The 18,725-nt window shown below is 31.0% G+C and overlaps 1 protein-coding gene across 1 annotated transcript; it reads left to right on the forward strand.

The window, feature by feature from the left end:
* The first annotated feature begins 14,289 nt into the window (after positions 1-14,289).
* LOC148611154 (perlucin-like) lies at positions 14,290-18,633 on the forward strand. The gene is made up of 5 exons (XM_088591336.1): positions 14,290-14,428; positions 15,614-15,708; positions 16,449-16,542; positions 17,862-18,069; positions 18,578-18,633. Exons 3-5 carry the CDS (start codon positions 16,521-16,523, stop codon positions 18,603-18,605), a joined length of 258 nt encoding a protein of 85 aa, XP_088447462.1. The 5' UTR covers positions 14,290-14,428; positions 15,614-15,708; positions 16,449-16,520; the 3' UTR covers positions 18,606-18,633.
* Positions 18,634-18,725: the final 92 nt, after the last annotated feature.

Below are 18,725 nucleotides of genomic sequence, written 5' to 3' on the forward strand. Positions count from 1 at the left end.
TCCTTCTTCAATATGGACCTTTTTACAATTATTGCTTTCTAATTTTGCGAGCCCGATGTTTTATTTGTAAAACTGTATTGATTGGACATTAAGTTAACAAAAACAGTAGTTGATTTTATTAAAAATCGTTTTTTATTTAAAAACAAAGCGTTTGTAACAATGTATATTCAATATTTGGCAAAAATAAGAAACTTAATTTATTCTCAGTGGTAGATAGATGTTATCTTATTTTGAGGTTAACCAGATCTTGCATGATACGTCGTGCGAAAAAAAAATACCTCGGTCAACTGTTTATAAGAAAACAACATGTATACCATAGCCAAAAATGATTCTGAAACATCTATCATCTTAAAAAAAACACAGAAAAGTATAAGAGCGAAGAATTTGAAAAGGGATGACAAGTCAGTGTGCCAAAGCAATAAACCTACTATCCAAGCGTTTCCTCAAATAGAAGGTAAGAACTCCAATAATGCATCGCCTACAAAAGTATGAATTGGTACAGTAAACAGTAGGTATATAATCGAGGAACCTGAAATAGGCAGAAACGGAAAATTCATAACGTAAAGCAATGTAAATATAATATAAGGCACCTGATTTTTTATAGTTGCTTTCACACGGGTTATCTCGGGTGAACCATACTTCAGTAAATCGTGTGAAAGCTAATATTTAAAATCAATTGCCTAATATATTTATAGAATGAAACATTTATTTCCCTTTTTTGTTGGTTAGAAAAATACACTAATTCAAAATTTCACCTTTAAAAAAAATATTGTAAAAGAGCCTATTCGTCGGACTCATATACCGCCAAAGGGAATTAACTTTACTGTGGCGTAACGAATTGGATTTTTGAGGACCGGATTCCCTTAAATGTTTGTATGCAAGCCTGGTAATAAATTGATCTTATATTTTGTATCAAAGACAGAACTTTACGTAAAATCGAAAATACTAGTATATATGGGATGGAATCATATGCAGCTATGCAAGAGATACACTGTATTTAGAAGAAAAAATAATTTCCTAACAGAGATGTGTACCTTACAATTAAACTATTGTTGTAATTGCATCATCACAAGTTCGTTGCATCACTCACCCAGCTTTTTATTGAATCTTTGCTTTCGTTTCAAAAACTAACCAACCGGAAGCCGATGTTGCTCTATTTATTTTGAAGGCTGCATTGTTTAGAAGCTTGTGCTACATTACTTACAGTAACAAGAAACAGTAGTTAGTTGCCCATTATTGTTTTTGCAAGTAGAAACAGCGCAGTTGCTTTTTTTTATATTTTATGAATGATCTTTGTCTCATGTCGCATTGTAAAAAAAATTCCGGTAATGCTATTTCGTACTCTTTTAAAGCTGAGGAATTGTGGACAATGGGACCATTCAATCACAAAAAACTCAAATGACTTCTTTTGTCAAATTTATGAGTGAATTGCCCAATTCATCGCATCAATAAGGTCATGGAAAGCATATTTAATCCTTTTTATTCATTTAAAAAAACTAAAGATGTATTCATCTTGTTTTATATGTAGTCCACCAAACTTACGTTGATAATGACATCATTTAATCGACAACGTAAAATGGTTACAATTTCAATGTACGTAATACAAATAATATGACTAATGAGAAGGAACAACTGACATGTTCACTTTCTAATCCAGTTTTTATCTGAATATTTTTGGTAATTCAATAACAAAATAAAGACTATTTCTTGTATCATTTCAAGTTGCTTATGTCGTATCCATAATTTACTGTACACCAATGAAAGCTCATGGTAAACATTTTGATACACAGTAGTATATACACGTCTAGGTATCTACCGTCTGTGAAAACATACATGTACTGAAAATACCAGCTTTTTAATGGTTGTTTCTTTTGAATTCAACAAATTTCATTTTATTGCTGTTTTTTTTGCCCTCATAACGGCATGAAGTCGATGAAGTTAATTTTGCATTAACCTGGGATCGATATGGATACCATTTTCAAACAGCAGATTGAGTAAAAGTGATTAGCAACTACGAATCTCATGTTGCAAAAAAGATATTTCAAGCGTTTTTCTAATACCAAAAAGTAAATCAAATGAGATACTATGTATTTAAAAAAAACAATTCCCAACAGAGATGTGTACCTTACAATTTAAGTATTGTTGTAATTGCATCATCACGATGCTGACATATTTATGATTGGGCGTCGTGTTAGGGCTAAAGAGTACTTGACGTTCCACGGACAAATGGCAAATTATCCGGTTATATGATATACCACCTCTTTGGTATATGGGATTTGTAAAGATGTGCCCATATACACAATAAAAATCCTTGAAATGGACTTATATGGTGATAAGTAAGTATTTTGCGTAAGTAGGTAAGAAGTAAGTAAGCAAGTAACTAAGTAAGTAAATAATTTATTTAAAGAGAATAACCAAATTAGTGTAACTCTAATTTTCATTTCATTTTTCAAGTATACGACTTTACAACATAACTACAATAACAAAAACAGTAATACAGGTTCTTTACATTTATGTAAATAGACAATTTTCCAAATCCATCATGTATTAACCTTGTTTTGTTAAAAACTATATTTCTTAAATGATTTAGATGATCTTATGGTTGCTGCTACTTCAATCCAAATTTTAACAACCAAGAAATAGACAGACCATTTCATAAAACTTTATATATTTAGAAATATGAGAAATAGAGGACGAAACAAAAAAATCATAATCAAATATAATTCTAGCGACTCTTTTTCAAATTTATAATTCTGACCGAGTCTTGTTTTAAAACACATTCTAAACTGTAATACACTAATTTATATAAAGTAAAACATAACATGTAAATATTTATTTAATTTGTTTAAAAGTGGAATTTTGAGGAAGTATTTTTACAAATTTTGTTAACGTGCTCAGTATCTACACCAAGCAATATTCGGGAATAGGCATTATTTATTTAATTTCTATGTATGATGATAAGTTCCTACGCTTCTGTTAAGAACATAAACTTAACACCTCGTCTTTTTAGTATTGATCCTCAGACCATGACTCAACAACATCTACTTCATTTTGTAATTAAGTAATGATACTACTTATATCAGTGGTTTAACAGTATAAAGTAAAGTCGTCAGCTTACAAGTCAATATCAGATTGTCCTGTGTGTAAAGGCATATATGAAAAAGAAGTCCTAGTATCGATCCTTGTGGTACACCTTATTTAACAGTTTTCTTTTGTAGTTTGACATTGCACTTCTTTTGCACAAATTGTACAAATATCTTCACCAAATGTATATATTGATTTAAGAGATCAAGGGAACCAAAATTCTGTCAGAAATCAACAGAATGTAATCCAGGGACAAGACCAGACATGGAGAGCAGACAAACACAACAAAGAACATAAAGTAACCAAAATGATGCATACAAAGTAAAAAAAAAGTAAAAAAAGTAAATTAGTAATTTGGACACTACTAAAAAGTTAAAGCATGGCCCAGGTGTACTGGTAGGATAAGCGTCATCTGCCTTTCCAGAAACACCCCCCTAGATGCTCATAAAAAGTCAAATCCGAGGTAGACGAAAGAAGAAAGGAAAACTATGACGTTGAACAAATAAAAAACGTGTCTCTGAAATAAACTGCAATAAATAAATGATATAGAGTAATAATTGAAAGCATTTCTGTAGGCCTTTCTTTATGCAAAGCAGTTCATTTTCTAATCTTCAACTGATTTAGTGACCACACTCCCTCCCTTACCCCTGTAGTAGACTCGGGGATATTGAAGCAGATTTGAAAACTTACTGTTGTCATGACGGTGAAGTTAAAACAAGTATCTAATCATAATTATCGGAAATTATCGTCTGTATAAAACAAGTGTGCTATTTAAGTTACATTACGATTATCTTAATGCGTTACGTCGTCACAAACACAGTGCGAGTTTTACGTTGACGACGACAATTAATGTGTAAAAGACAAAACTCGATACTTAAAGAGTAATCAAAGGAACTATGATTCTTTGATGCTAGTGGAAATAAAAAAAATGTAATCCATGGAACAAGACCAGACATGAAAAACAGACACTCACAACTCACAACACAGAAAAAAAAACAAACACAAAAACAGGTAGGGTAAACACATATTTGCAGAAACTCCTGTAGAATATAAATTTCTTCGGGATATTCCAAGTGGATTATATTCTCTGTTATCGTTCTACATATACTTTACCTAATAGCCAATTTGCTTTGTGGAGATAAGTGTATATTTTTGAAAGTTCTATCTTTCATTTGTTTTTCCTGTTTTTAATCAACATTTCTTGTTTTTAAACAACATTTGTATACCGTTTGGTCGGAATCAAACGTAAAAATGTATATAATGATTGGTAGGATTTACTTTTCAATACAAAATTAATTTTATTAGACGTAATGGATGTCGTTTACAATACCATAATACTAAGACTTGAAATCAAAATATTTTCTCACTTGTCTAGCACTTGTTCTAAGATAGTTGTTTGTTGTTCTGATATAAATAAAAAATCTGCCCTGACTTGTTTCTTCTGTATAACAAAATTATTCATGTCTTGAAAACATAACTTAGAAATAATTTGAGATTTTATCCAAACTTCTTTTTCAAAGATTTTGTACATAACTCAAAGCTTGGCTACAGGACAATACTACCATCTGTACTCCGAATTCATTGTGTAACACCACGGCTTTCCATCATTGGACGGATCTCGACAATAATTTGTATCCATGTCTTCAGGAGCAAGTGTATACATAGGGACATGTGGAGTCGTCATGTTCCAGTTTTGACATGTGATTCCCGAGTTTGTGCAGGAAATTTTACCTCAATAGCTTGATCCGACTGTGTAATAATCAACGGCTGTAACGAAAATCTGGCTTTAATTGTGACATGCGGTTGAATAGTATTAACAGATAACACAAAGTGTGCTTATTTCAACTTTTAACAAAAGTACAATATTCATGTGATTAAATGTATTTTTAGATTATAGAGATATTATTTAACAAGTAAACAATTAGTGTAACTGCATCGTCACGAGTTCGTTGTTTCACGCATCCCAAGTTTATTTTTAATAAAATTGTGCTTTTATATAAACAAAAAAAAAAAAAAAAAAAAAAAAAAAACCAACCTATGGTGCTAGATTTTTTAAGGTCATGTTTTAATGGTATTTGTGTTGTATTGTGGTACATTACTTACAGTAACAAGAAACAGTGTAGTTAGTTGTCCATTCATTGTTTTTGTTGCATGTAGAAACATGACAGTTGCTCTCGGATATACCAGCATTGTAGGATGTACATTTAAACACTGCTACTGGTAGATGGGTTACAATCTAACACGTGTATTTGCTGGTTCTACTGGTAGATTTTGGGATACGTTACATGCGAAACCTGAATAGTCATACAGTTAATATTTTGCCAAAAATAAAACGAATGACAATTATTTTATTTTTTAAATGAACAGATAATGGTATAATTTGCTTTTTTGTAAATTCGTTTATACATAAGGTTTCCAATTGTTTCAATTTATTTTGATAAGCGACTTCGAATTTATTTCTTTTGTAACCAATGCCTGTAATCATGCGCTAGGCCAGAAACATGTGACAGACACAATTGATGGAGAAATTAGTTTCACAATCTCTTTTAATAACTTGGAATGATTGCATGCCTTCTTTAACATATTGAAAAAATTGTCTAAATAATCCAACAGTCTGTATACCTTTTAGAGAAAATCCTATCATTAGTTTTAGAGATATGGGACTTTCTCATATTTTATAAATGATTTTGTCACATGTTGTATTGTAACATAAAAACTTCCTGTATTGCTATTCGTACTCTTTTAAAGCTAAGAAAAGGTTCTTAAAAAATCCATTTCGAGTTTCTTTTCCTATTCGACCCGAAACGATTAATGGAAGAAATAAGAAAACAGATAACAATATTTTTGTGATTGAAAATACAAACAAATATTCACTGAAATTAAAAAAAGTGATTTAGACAGAGCTTAAACAAAAGAACTAAGCAGTCTAATCTACGTAATGCTTAATACTTGCAGGGAACAACAGGACAGTACTCCCATGCATATGCAATGTGAGTATAAGTAGTAAAGCAATGCACATTTTCGTCATCTGTTATTGCCCGACAGTAGTTTGTTGTATGTTCTGCAAAATTGATTGGTTTCTGGGGAGGCGTTCATGGGTAATGATCGTCCCATCTTTGACAAGTTAAACCCGATATTGTCTTAGAGACAGCGTAGTTGTGAGAGTTGACCATATAACAATCAAGTGCTGAAAATTTGCGTTTTATCCCTAATCTTCTTTAAATATATAATCTTAGTGTGCATCAATTTATATTTTTATAGAAGATGTAGAAGATCATTATTAGAGCAAGAGGATTTTTTAAAATTATTCAAAGTACTTGGCACCTTTATATTAACTTCGCTATTTGATGCTGATAACTTTGATATTTAACTACTCCTTAAGCAATTCTGTAGTTATGATTTATAGTTTTATTTTGACAATGACTACTTCAAAAACCAGTGTAATCCAGACATCTCAAGTCCTTTAATAAAATTATTATCAAAATATTTTGGAACTTTGTGAATTTAACACTACTCTGTTTTTTTTTTCATTATACAGTCAAACAACTGACTATTCTACTCCAATTACCTCCATGACGTTTCCAAGTAGTATTATATTGAAGCACGTTCACACATAAAAAAATAAAAATCCTTGCATAGTTTTTTTTAATGTAGGCTGATTTCTTAGAGATAACATAAAAGAAAAACAATCACTTCCTGATTTTGTTTTCGTCTTACTGTTTAGGGACAATAGAATCTGCACTTATGGTCTCTGATAAAATCTCTGTATACCTACCGAAACTCTTCGTAAGCTTAGAAAAGCGTTTTGAAAAAAATACACGTCGTGTTTTTTTTTTACCTATAATATGTTTTAGTGTTTGTATTTGTCTGTTCATCTTGATATTAAATTGAGTGAAAATCAAATATATGTTTTCACATAATATGACTTAATTCAGACGACAAAAACAAAACAAACAAAAAAAAACAAAAACGAAAAAAAAAAAAAAAAAACAACTATAATTCGAATAATGAAATCTAGACCAAAACTAAGTACCTGTCTGCAAGATACCAAATTTGTTTTATCCGAAAAGATAGCCTTTTATTGCAATGACACGAATAAAGACAGCCTATTTCCATGTCTTCAATTTCGCAGAACAGAATAGATGACAAACGTATTTTTGTCAGCAAAACTAAGATTCTTTTAATGTGAAAGAGTTCATTCTGATATAAGTTTATCAAATGCCATATAGGATTGAATGTAACAAAAATGAACAAATAATAACAATTATTAGATAAAAAACGGGGAATTTGAAACGGGTTATTTAAACACACGCTTACGAGGGAACGAAAGCTATTGCAGGAAGTTTTCATTGTCTCAAGGTTTCAATTAATTTTTTTAACGAAGCTAAAGTATTTATGTCAGGTTAAACAATACAGAAATAAAAATAATATATGTATATATCAAGAACAGTTTAACACAAATTAATTTACTAGGGTGTCTTAAAACTGCATATTGCAGTCAAATAATAATATACGATCCCGTAGTTAAAATAAGATTTAAAAAATTTTACACAGATAAACAGTTAATAAAACTGTCTTAAAAGTGAAACAACGTGCTATAAACCTTTCACAAATGTAACAGAAAGACGAACATTATATTTTACTCTCGCCAGGTCAGAAACTCATACTGAATCCAAAATGTAAAAATTCCAGATTTTGTAGTATCAGCAAGAAAACTGAGATGTTGACATCTCTTTAATCACAAAGATACAAAACTATTGCCAAAAAGGTAATTTTAATTGCCACACATTCAACAAATTCTTTACGCTTGAGTTATATAGGTTACATCTCAGAAAAATGTAGACAATGTTTCCAAAGCAGAAAGAAAATGCTTGAACAACCTCGAATCAGCTAAACATCTTGTGATAAAAAGCCAATAAAAATGGAAAAATTATTATTCCAGACAAAGAGGACTACATAGAAGAGATGCATTGTCAATTAAATATGTCCCTTGACTAAAGAATGGAACAATATTATCTGGAATATATATAAAACACTAAAACAATGCATTAAAGAAATGAATACAAAAGGTGCTTTGGATGGATGACATAACCGTCAAATATCTGAGATGGTTTACAAAAGAAATCCCTGTCCCCGGCTGTTATCAAGATGATTGATTTATCCTCATGGCTCATAAGAAGAAACCGAAACTATTTTTGAATAAGCAAACAAATCTCACAAATTTGAAAATTTCGAATATAACACAAACTTCTCAGATGTCCATGATTACCAAGAACAAAGTTTTATTTTTTAAATAGCACCTTACATATGAAAACTTACTTCAACCCTACAAATATATCTACAAGGCAGCAGATGCAATAGCAAAAATGTGTTTTCAGGTTCATCAAAAGTAAATTGATATCCGCAAAACAAACAATCATTATGACCTTAAACTTAAGCATGATAACTTAACACATACTTGAAAAGATATTACGACTTAGTAATAGAAAAGTATCTCGCCGAGACATTGAAATGTAAAGGGAGTGATATAATAAGATAACGTAAACTGTCGAAAATGTTAATAAAGTACCAGATATGCTAGGTACAAAATATAATCAATGGTTAAAACGGATAACAAAATTATAACAAAACACTTGTATTTACTTCAGTTCAATAAGATTTGCCGAGATTTTTTTTTAAAAACACATGAATTACCGTTCACATAAGCATAACAACATTTGATACTTTCTGACGTCAGCAAAATAATAATAATAATAATGAAATAGAAACTATCTTTATAATTTGTAATGTATCGTAAGGCAAAGTGTACAACATGCTGTAACATAATACAAATTACATCATAACTTTTTGCACTGTTCTAGATATTTGAACATCACCCATATTGATATCTAGCCACATTGAAACAATAAATAAAATTTGAAGAATGCTTTATAGAATATTGACAATAAGAATGGACTCAAGAGTTTATGTTTGTGGAAAATGGGACCATTCTATAACAAAAGGAAAAACGTCCAAGTTTTTTCAAGTTAATTGTCTGATTTAACGCATCGATAAAGTCTTGGAAAAAAAAACTGTTTAATCCTTAAATTAATTGCAATCACAAAAATATTATGGTAGTTCAATAACAAACATAGAATTTTTTGTGTATCAATTCAGAGTGCTAATTTATTTATCCTACTCCTCTCAATGAAACTAATAAAAATGATAACTTAAACGAAAATTAGCAAATACTACGATGAGCACATCCCAATTTGGATTTTTATGTAAGTTTTTTTTTTTTATTAAAGTGAAAACGCAAACCAGACATACGAGTGTGTATATCTGTAATCTAAACAACAAATGAAATATAATAAGATTTTCAAAATCAAAAAAATCCATGGTGCACCACAATTCATTAAAAAGGAGAAAGGATTATAAAATGATTTAATGGCCTGAATTTCAAACGAGAAATAATCATCACAAATAAGCAAATGTTAGGCTTCTGCTTGTGGTAATGTATCCATTGAAAGGACAAAAATATTGCTTAAAATATACCAATATTCATATATTCTGTCAAACTCTGTACTTTTTACCACTTTGTGGTCATATTTTTTTACTAGGAAATTGTCTAATCACCCAAAAAACATCTTTATATGAAGTGAATACATTTATTTTTACCTTGTTTATCATATGTAAAAATACAAAGTTGTTTCTTATTTGTCTACATAGTTTTCTGAATGTAAATATATCCGAAAAACAACATAATTTACAATTCTATTCGCTACACTGCTCCATCGGATCAAATTGATACAGGGAAGATAATATAAATATTGAAGGGTATCAAAAAATCACAACGATGTTAGAACTGTCAAATGTGCAAAGCAAATTTATGGTCGTTTCCTCCGCTGTGACATCTTTGGCAACACCACCTGCACAAAGTCCAGCGTCCAACAGCTAGGCTATATATATATATATACTATTCAAAACGTAATGCCCCTACACCTTTATTTTAATAGTAGTTCACAATGCAAAGACTTGAAATAACCATATATACCAGGTTATTGGACTTAGGTCAAGGCCAATTTAATAATTTATTATTTTAGAATTAATATAATATGCAAGAGAACATTATAGAATTATCTCAATGTATTTGTTCACAATTGGCAATAAATGTCTTTATCAAACTTCTTACCACTATAGTTATAACAAAGCTATTGTTTAAAGGGTGTATATTTTGAAATGGGGAGTTCATTTTGTAAGCATTTGTCACATTATTTCTCTAGTTTGATTTAAAAGTGTTTTATCTTTTATGAAACAAACGAAAGTGTTTTTTTTTTAACTCTTCAATAATACTTTCATTTAAATAGACACATATTTACACATTTTCATAAGACAGATTTTTATCGAAGGATATGCTTTTCTATTCAAGATTCTGATATGATGATGTAAACATTTATCTTGTCTTTTCTTTAATAACTTCCGTTCTAATGCATAATTTATTAAACTTTAAAATCCTTCAAATGTCAACGCTCTATAAACTGACCTACATTTATCATACTTCTTTTTTGAACATTTTGACTATCATTTAAGAACACACATCGCAAACGTTGCCTTGTTAGACTACCATGATTCCTGGTTATTGGTAAAAACTAACTTGAATATGTATATTTTAGACTTTGTTATATGTTGGTGAACACTTAAAAGATCAACATTTGTAATGGCTTGTGATCAAACGTGGTCCATAAATAGTCCTCACCAAAGACGCTACAAAGTAATTTATCAAAAATGCAAGCTTTCCAAATAGAAAAGTTACTATTAAATACATATAGAATTGAGCAACACTTAGTTTTTTTTATATTTCAAACAGGTCTGCTTTTTAATATTTGAAGAAATTTACAAAATTAAATGCTTCTTACAGATTATAGCATAGAAAATTGTTTTTTAAGTATTTTTGGGTAAACTTGGATTAGCAGTATGTAATGTGTTTCTTTGAAGGCATATGCATGTAACACATGCTAACCGCGTGATTGTTTCTTTAAAAATCAATAAATATCAATACTTATATGCTTACTCGATAGTCGAAACTGTGCTTACCACTGGCTGTTAGAACTTGTCCTTTTGGTGTACTTGTTATAAATACATGAGTAAGTCTCCAATATTCCATTTAGTACAGCTCACACATCAACGTATCAAACCAGAAATTGGCCCCAGTACATATATCATGCCATCCACAGAGGACTGCACATTCTGGATTTGATGATACAGAATAATTTCCTATAAGTAGTGTATTTGCTTGTATTATACTATTGTCCCATACTGTAAACATAGTCCCCTTTACAGTTAAAGCTACAGCTGTCTTGAGTATGCAAACTAGAAGATACATAATGCTTATGGCAGAGTTGTCAGATGATTGAATTGACGGGCATTTATTTTATAGTTTATAGTTTAAAATCATCGATCAGGAAGCAATGTTTTCAACCAATCAGATCAGTTCAACCTACACCGTACATATATTCGAGTTCATTTCTTTATTACTATCTTGTATAAAGCAATGTAAAGTGGGAATGAATGGTACACTTCGCGTAATGACAGGTTAATGTAGATTTTTGATTATTTTAGTTAATCAACCGCGTCAGAAATTTCCTCTCCAATTGCATCTATCCCGGACTCGAAATTTTATGGGTGGCTCGGCGGATATTTCTAGAAAAGCAACCTAGTTCCGGTGCACCTGGTCCATGCTCCCAGTTGTTAGAAGAGTCCGAGTTTTTGTTGCTTTGTTAGTATTATTTTGATTAGTTTATGTGCTTTGTTGTGTGTGTCTGTTTGTTTCGTCCCGTTTTTGTTCCTGGATTACATTCTATTGCTTTTCGCTCGAAACCTAATTGTAGGATCTTGCGCGGTACAAAACGTCTGCATAGTCGTGGCAAACTCTGGCATAATGTATGAGTTGTGATATGAAAACTCCATAAATGTACGCAGGTGTTGCCATAGAAGAAAGGAAAATTGACAATACGGAATAAAAAGTCTCCACCTCGTTTGTCATATAGTTTGGTCAATAATTCTTCTTTACACTCAATCTCTAAGTATAGGTCAAGATAATAGGCTGACTTCACAGTGACTGTATTATCCTTTATCTCAAGTTCTTTGAGGTAGATGAGATGTATAAATTCCCAAATCTAGGATTGTTTAACGATAATAAATCACTTATATAGCAGAAATTGAGATCAAAGGATCAGCTAAAGGATACTCCTTCCTTTGGATAAGATATTTTATAAAGGCAACTTCATAAGAGTGACGGAATAAGTCAGCAAGTTGATGAGCACAATTTTTACCCATTGGAATGCCGACCGTTTGTTGAAAACGCGTTCACCACATTGGACAAATATGCTGTCGATAAAGAAATTTCAGCATTTCGAAAACATCTTCTTTGGTATAATAAGGAAATGATTTGAAATCGTCTTTTACAAATTATGAGGAATCTCTTCTAAGTACTACTCGTCTGTATCTAGGTGTACCGTCTTCTCTGGAGTAAAAACGATATATTATATTTTTAGTCGAGTATGGGGAATAGAGGTATACAGAATTGAACAAAAAATATAATTTGATAATAATTTTGAAAGCGTATGGCAGAGATTTATGGTTTGGCATTGTTTCCTCTTTTGATTATTATGAACTCGTGGACCGTTATAGTATATTCATCTGCACCATGAAAACTGATTTATTCAACGGGTCATAGTTTTCCTAGAAAAGCAGAGGACGCTTACCCTACCGGTGTTCCCAGTTTTTAGTGGAGTCCGATTTGCTCATTTGCTTTTATTACTTTGTATGTATGATTTGAGTTACTTTATGTTCTTTGTTGTGTATGTCTGTTTTGCATGTCTGGTCTTTGTCCCTGGATTATATTCTTCTGATTAACGCTATAACCTTGGTTCCCTTGATTACACTTTGATACTGTGGTTGTAGTATAGCTCTAATTAGTGCTATTATTCTCTTCGCCTATCTCTGATAATAACCATTTAATGTAATGCATTTTGCAGAAAAAAAAATTGTTTTGGGCATTGTCTCTGGTACAACAACATATTTGTCATGTATAGTAGACAATGTTTTTGCTACATCGGAGTTTGTAAAAACTGATGTAGCATTGACATTCATTTATCTACTTAAATCATTCATATGTTTCAAAATTAAAGACCCCACAGTCTTTGCTTACTCTGACATTGAATCGATGTATTCCTATTCTCGTTTTAACAATTTTCTTGCATAGTCATCCACGGCATCCATGAGACTTTTAAAGTTATAACACATATTTATGGAGCGTTGTTCACGGTACCTGAAATTTAAAGGACCTTACGGAGAGATTCAAATATCAAATACATAATGACATTTAAATATCCCGTAATGTCGTGACCGGAAGGCCACATGTGAATGAATAGTTTTTGCAAGAACAGTCATGTAGTTTAGCCTTGATTCTCAACATCTGGCTCCTGCGATAGCTTTTTTATAATTGAACATTTTGAATACAAAAAGTGAAGTATAAGAATATGAAATAATAGGTAGTCATATGTCCGGGGACCAATGCATACACGTTTATGTTGAGCTCACATTGTGCTCGTTAAAACTAATGACTTTCCACTAATACTCAAAACATGGATACACGAACTCATGTTTTACAGAAATAATTAAAAATATGAAACAAAAAAGACACAAAAAGCACTGAAAAGTACAATAAAAAAACCCACAAAACAAAAAACAAAATACAAGAAACAAAAACCGAAAACAACAACAACAAAAGGAGTAAAAAGGAGTAAAAAACGGTTTATTGGATTTTATCCTTTGTCATACAATTAAACATATAGCTACTATGATTAAAAAAAACAAAAAAATGCTAACAAATAGTAATCGCCTACTCAAAGTGAAATAAATGATGCCTTTAAAAAATTGGGAAGATCTTAAACATCTGGATGATGCAAACGTAACCACCTACGCAAACGAATTTGCTCTTTTCATTAAATAGGATTGTTTCTGTGAGTTTTTTATTAGCATTATAATCTGAAAAACCGTTGTAAACAAACATTTTAGCACCCAACGATTATGTTCTTTGCTCCTATACTCTGTCGACATAAAGTATAAACTCATGTTCTCAGACTTGGGAACGTTAGTTTTTGTGATACAGTACCTCATTCTTCAACACTTGCACTTACCAAGACAAGTAAACATTCAATAACGTATTAAAATAAATTTTTATCTTTCTCACATTTAACTTATCTGTTCCGACTTACCACATGTATATCACACATTAAATGGTTTGTCAACCACGTAATGGGAATCGTAAATGTGTTTCTTCTAGTAAGCAGCTTTTATGTATGTAAGTTGAACATTATGTATGGTCATTAAAAACATATCATCTTAATTGATAGCAGTTATCCAACAGCAAAATAAACACGTATGTTTTATCTTCGAATTGCGTTGTTATTGGTTGTTTTTCGCAACACATAAAAAGCAAAAGCAGAAGCAAAAACAAAAATCAAATAACAAAAAAAAATCTTTATACATGAAAATTTAGCAAAAATAGTCTATATCACTTTAAATTTAAGCTACCCTTTAACACTATCGTAAGGGCGACAATCACGATGCAGCTCTATAACATATATATTTTGCTTTGTATTTATGATGTCTAATGTAGCAACTTACGTAATACAATGTTAATAGGATTTTAAAGTGACAATGTATAACATTAAACCAAGCGCCTGTTATCATTTTGAATTGTTTTAAAATGCGTCATCCAGAATTGTGTGCCATTTACTACCTACCTCTCTTCCCAATTACAAGTAACTGTTCACACCTTCGGTTCTTACGGTAGTCAGAATTTATTTGTAGTATTTAAACTGTTTGATTTCATATTCCACAATAATATATTTGCAATTGGTGATCTTCTTTTTACTTATCAAAAATTTGTGTCGTTGAAACTACGCGATTCTTTTTAGCGCATGTACTTCATTAAGTTCTGTCTGTAAAAATCAATATTTCATAATGTTGAAGAAACACAAATAAGGTAACATACTAAGAAAACCGAATTCCTTAAACTTGCCTGCCTGCTACCCGTTATCGTAATAGTTATAAGTTTTAAAGCCAACATGGAATTCTTCACTCACAAAATTAAGAATTTTGCAATCAACTTTAAATTGAGAAGTTTTAACATCATGGATATTTTTGGATGAACTGTTTAAACTCGGATATCGGAAATTTCAAATTGAATAAAAGTAATTACAGTTGTGCTTAGAATTTTTTTTCATACTACTATACTGTCACATTTTATTCTACTAGTGTCCCTTTCGATCAGTAACGCAACATTATTCAACAAACAGCGTAACGCAAACAGCGTAACGAACAACTATATGAAATACATTTTAAATCGTTTATAACAGAACCGTGTTTCAATAATATAAAGCATAATGCTTAAAGAAATCATGTAACAAATATGAGAAAACATGATGTACTCTTTATGACTAGTGTTCGTTTCTTTGTTATGAACTCATATCATCTATTTCAGGATTTGTGAGTTCTGAATGCCCACTAGGTTGGGTCCACTATGACAATTCATGTTTCCTGTTTAGTACTACAAGTCTTAGTTGGTACGACGCCCACGTAAGTTATTCTTTGTCTTTATATTAAACAGATATGTGATGTCTGACTCAATTGCTACTGATAAAGAATTCATAACATATCGAACATAGTTCCTTAATTATCTCAAAATGGGTTTTATGCATTTCAGAGTGTTTTAAGGTTTGTTGGTAACCCTTGCAATAAGGCTAGCAATTCAAAAAATAACTATTGAATTAAAGTTGATGGAGAGTGTATGAGAGTCGGTTTTACCATGAAGTAAAATAAGAACTAGATAAAAAATAAAACGTACATTCTTGATAAAACACCATGAACAAGTTGTTAACTCGGGAACTAAATCCGGAAGCAGAATTTGTAGAGTCATAGAAAAAAGTAATCGATTCTAGCAGAAATCAAAAACATATATTCAAAAGGTAAGTACTAGTCAAGGAAAATATTCACACATAACAAAGAACATCAACACCTGATAACCATTTTCATGCAATTTAAAACAAATTGTTCATCATAAAACCTGAGTTTAATATAAAAAGTAATTATCTAAACAAAATCAGTAATCACGGAAATAATGTCATAGTTTGCATGAGATCATTTCACAAAGAAAAAACAAATAAAAAAATACAGACAAACAAAAAACAAACCAAAATCAAAATAAAAAACACAAACACACAAACAAAAAAAAGTAATCTCGCAATGACATGCGAATTTGGCCGTTATTGTTTCTTTTTCCTCATGTGTTTTTTTAAATACTTGTTTCCTTTTCAAAGAGTTCATGTCGTGCCCATAACTCCAGATTAGCCGAAATATATTCAAGAGAAGTTGCAAATTTCTTGCAAAACATGTCATCACAGTTTGGGAATAGTGAGTATGCTTATTGTAATATTTATAGTAATAAATAATCATTCCATATATGTATTGTATATACATGTATTTTGAAGGATAAAAACTATTCAGCAGTGTAAAGCTTTCTGTCTCATGAAATCGTTTCCATGACTTGGACACTGGGAATGCCCTTTGTATCTAACGACTATTATCTTCCGAGTATGCTGCTGCACTATATACAATAAATGACAAGAAAAGCCAAATACAATACAGTACAATACCTATTATATATATTGCAAATTTCGAGTTGCTCATTTGCTTTTCTTACTTTGTATGTATGATTTTATTTTCTTTATGTTCTTTGTTGTGTATGTCTGTTTTGCATGTCTGGTCTTTGTCCCTGGATTACGTTCTTTTGATTACTGCTATAAACTTGGTTCCCTTGATTACTTCTTCTATTACCATGTATTTGAACTATGCACGTGTTTCAGGGAGTTACCTGTCATTTGCAGCATTATAATAAAATATGTAGGAAGGTATAAATAAAAAAATAATATTATATAAGATGTGCTCAAAACCAAAAAATATCAAAATGGGAAGCCAAATCCATCACCGAGAGTTTATGTTTTTGTAAAAAAATTATGATAAACAAAATCTAATACGTGGTAAAATAACGACAACATGTGCGATATAATATACTTAGCTGGATGGGCAATTTGTAACAGAACATACCATATTTTATTGCAATCTGCCTATCCATGTAAGTGAATTGCATACTTCCTGGTATAAAAATTAGGCCTAAATATGACAACACTTGTCAGATGAAAACAAAATATAAATTCTATTTACATACTTCTCAAAATTTAGGTCTCTGTAAGAATCAGACAGAAGTGAAACATGGTATGACACCCCCCCCCCCATTTTGAAAGTTTAATTTGACTATTTGCAACATCAGAATCAAGGGAAAAAGACAAGATTTTCCATATCGTGTTGGTAAATTGGGTTATAAGTTCATTGAAATGCACTGGAAAATAAAGAAAATTTCAAGGACAGACAACTCTGTAAACTTCATTTTTCTAACATTTTATTGCAAAATTCTGAACAAATCAAGCGATGCAGAGATCAAATACTAGTAATAGTCTTTCCGAATAGAAAAATCATCCATGAGTGATATATTTTTGTCAGATTGGTGGGGTTTTTACATGCATGCTTATATATTTTTTTTTCAATTTTGCCTGATTCTTACAAATACTTACACTTAAGACAGTGTATAAAGTTTTGATTGTTTTCGTTAAATAGCTATTCCCCTTATAGTGAAGTAATAATAGCAAAATATAATATACCTTACCTACAAACAGACTATTGGCTCGGTGGTAGAGATGATGTGATCGAAGGGAAATGGTCGTGGTCGAGCACTGGTTCATCTTTTACCGTGACAGACTGGGCACCGGGAGAACCAGATGATGCTGGGCACAATCAAGACTGTCTTTTGATTTGGAAAGACAGAAACTACCAGTGGGATGATTCCGGTTGTAAAAATGAAATAAAATTTATATGTGAATCTGAGTATGTGCATATTTTGACGTTTTGCCCATTTATTCTCTGTTAGTATTTAAACAAACACATTATTATTTGTTTGTTTGTTTGACAATATTGAATATCCATAACATTACGCAGAACATTAATATGTTATGAATACTTGTGTCGAGACCCTAGCTATGAAAGACATTTTCTAATTGCTAATCCTTTCTTTATCACAATGCAAAATGTTTATACTGAAATAATTATTTCAGTTTTTTGGCATGGCATATATCAAAAAGCCAATGAATATGCTACAAATTTATTTTGACTTTATTCGAAGACACTAGTTTGTTTTTTTTCCAATTCCGTCAGTCTTACGAAAAGACATTACAGTGCGGTACTTAGCTAGAGACATTAATTAATTATGAATAGGAATAATAAAATATTTCCCGCCGAGACAATACAAAATTAGTATACATGTAACTACTAGTATATGGTTTGTGTAGAATTCACGTGTCACAATATTAATATTTTGTTTTTTTTTCATTTTCAGATACCCTGGAGAAGCTGTAATAGGCTAATTAATAAAAATTGTATTGTACAATAAAATTGTTCAGACTATGAAATAAGCCTCTTGACATCCACTTAGACAGCAATGGATGGGTAAAACTTTTGACAGCAGCCTTTCACACGAATTGAGT

This window comes from Perna viridis, chromosome 7 (genome assembly GCF_037379345.1).
Source record: "Perna viridis isolate PV_CMFRI_1.1 ecotype Kerala chromosome 7, ASM3737934v1, whole genome shotgun sequence".
NCBI classification, from domain to species: Eukaryota; Metazoa; Mollusca; class Bivalvia; order Mytilida; family Mytilidae; genus Perna; species Perna viridis.

What these genes read in the sequence shown, in the direction of transcription:
- LOC148611154 (XM_088591336.1), top strand. Translation starts at nt 16,521, where the DNA reads ATGTCATCACAGTTTGGGAATA. An exon ending in GTCATCACAGTTTGGGAATA is followed by an intron (nt 16,543 to 17,861) that starts GTGAGTATGCTT and finishes ACCTACAAACAG; the next exon opens with ACTATTGGCTCGGTGGTAGA. An exon ending in AAATTTATATGTGAATCTGA is followed by an intron (nt 18,070 to 18,577) that starts GTATGTGCATAT and finishes TTTCATTTTCAG; the next exon opens with ATACCCTGGAGAAGCTGTAA.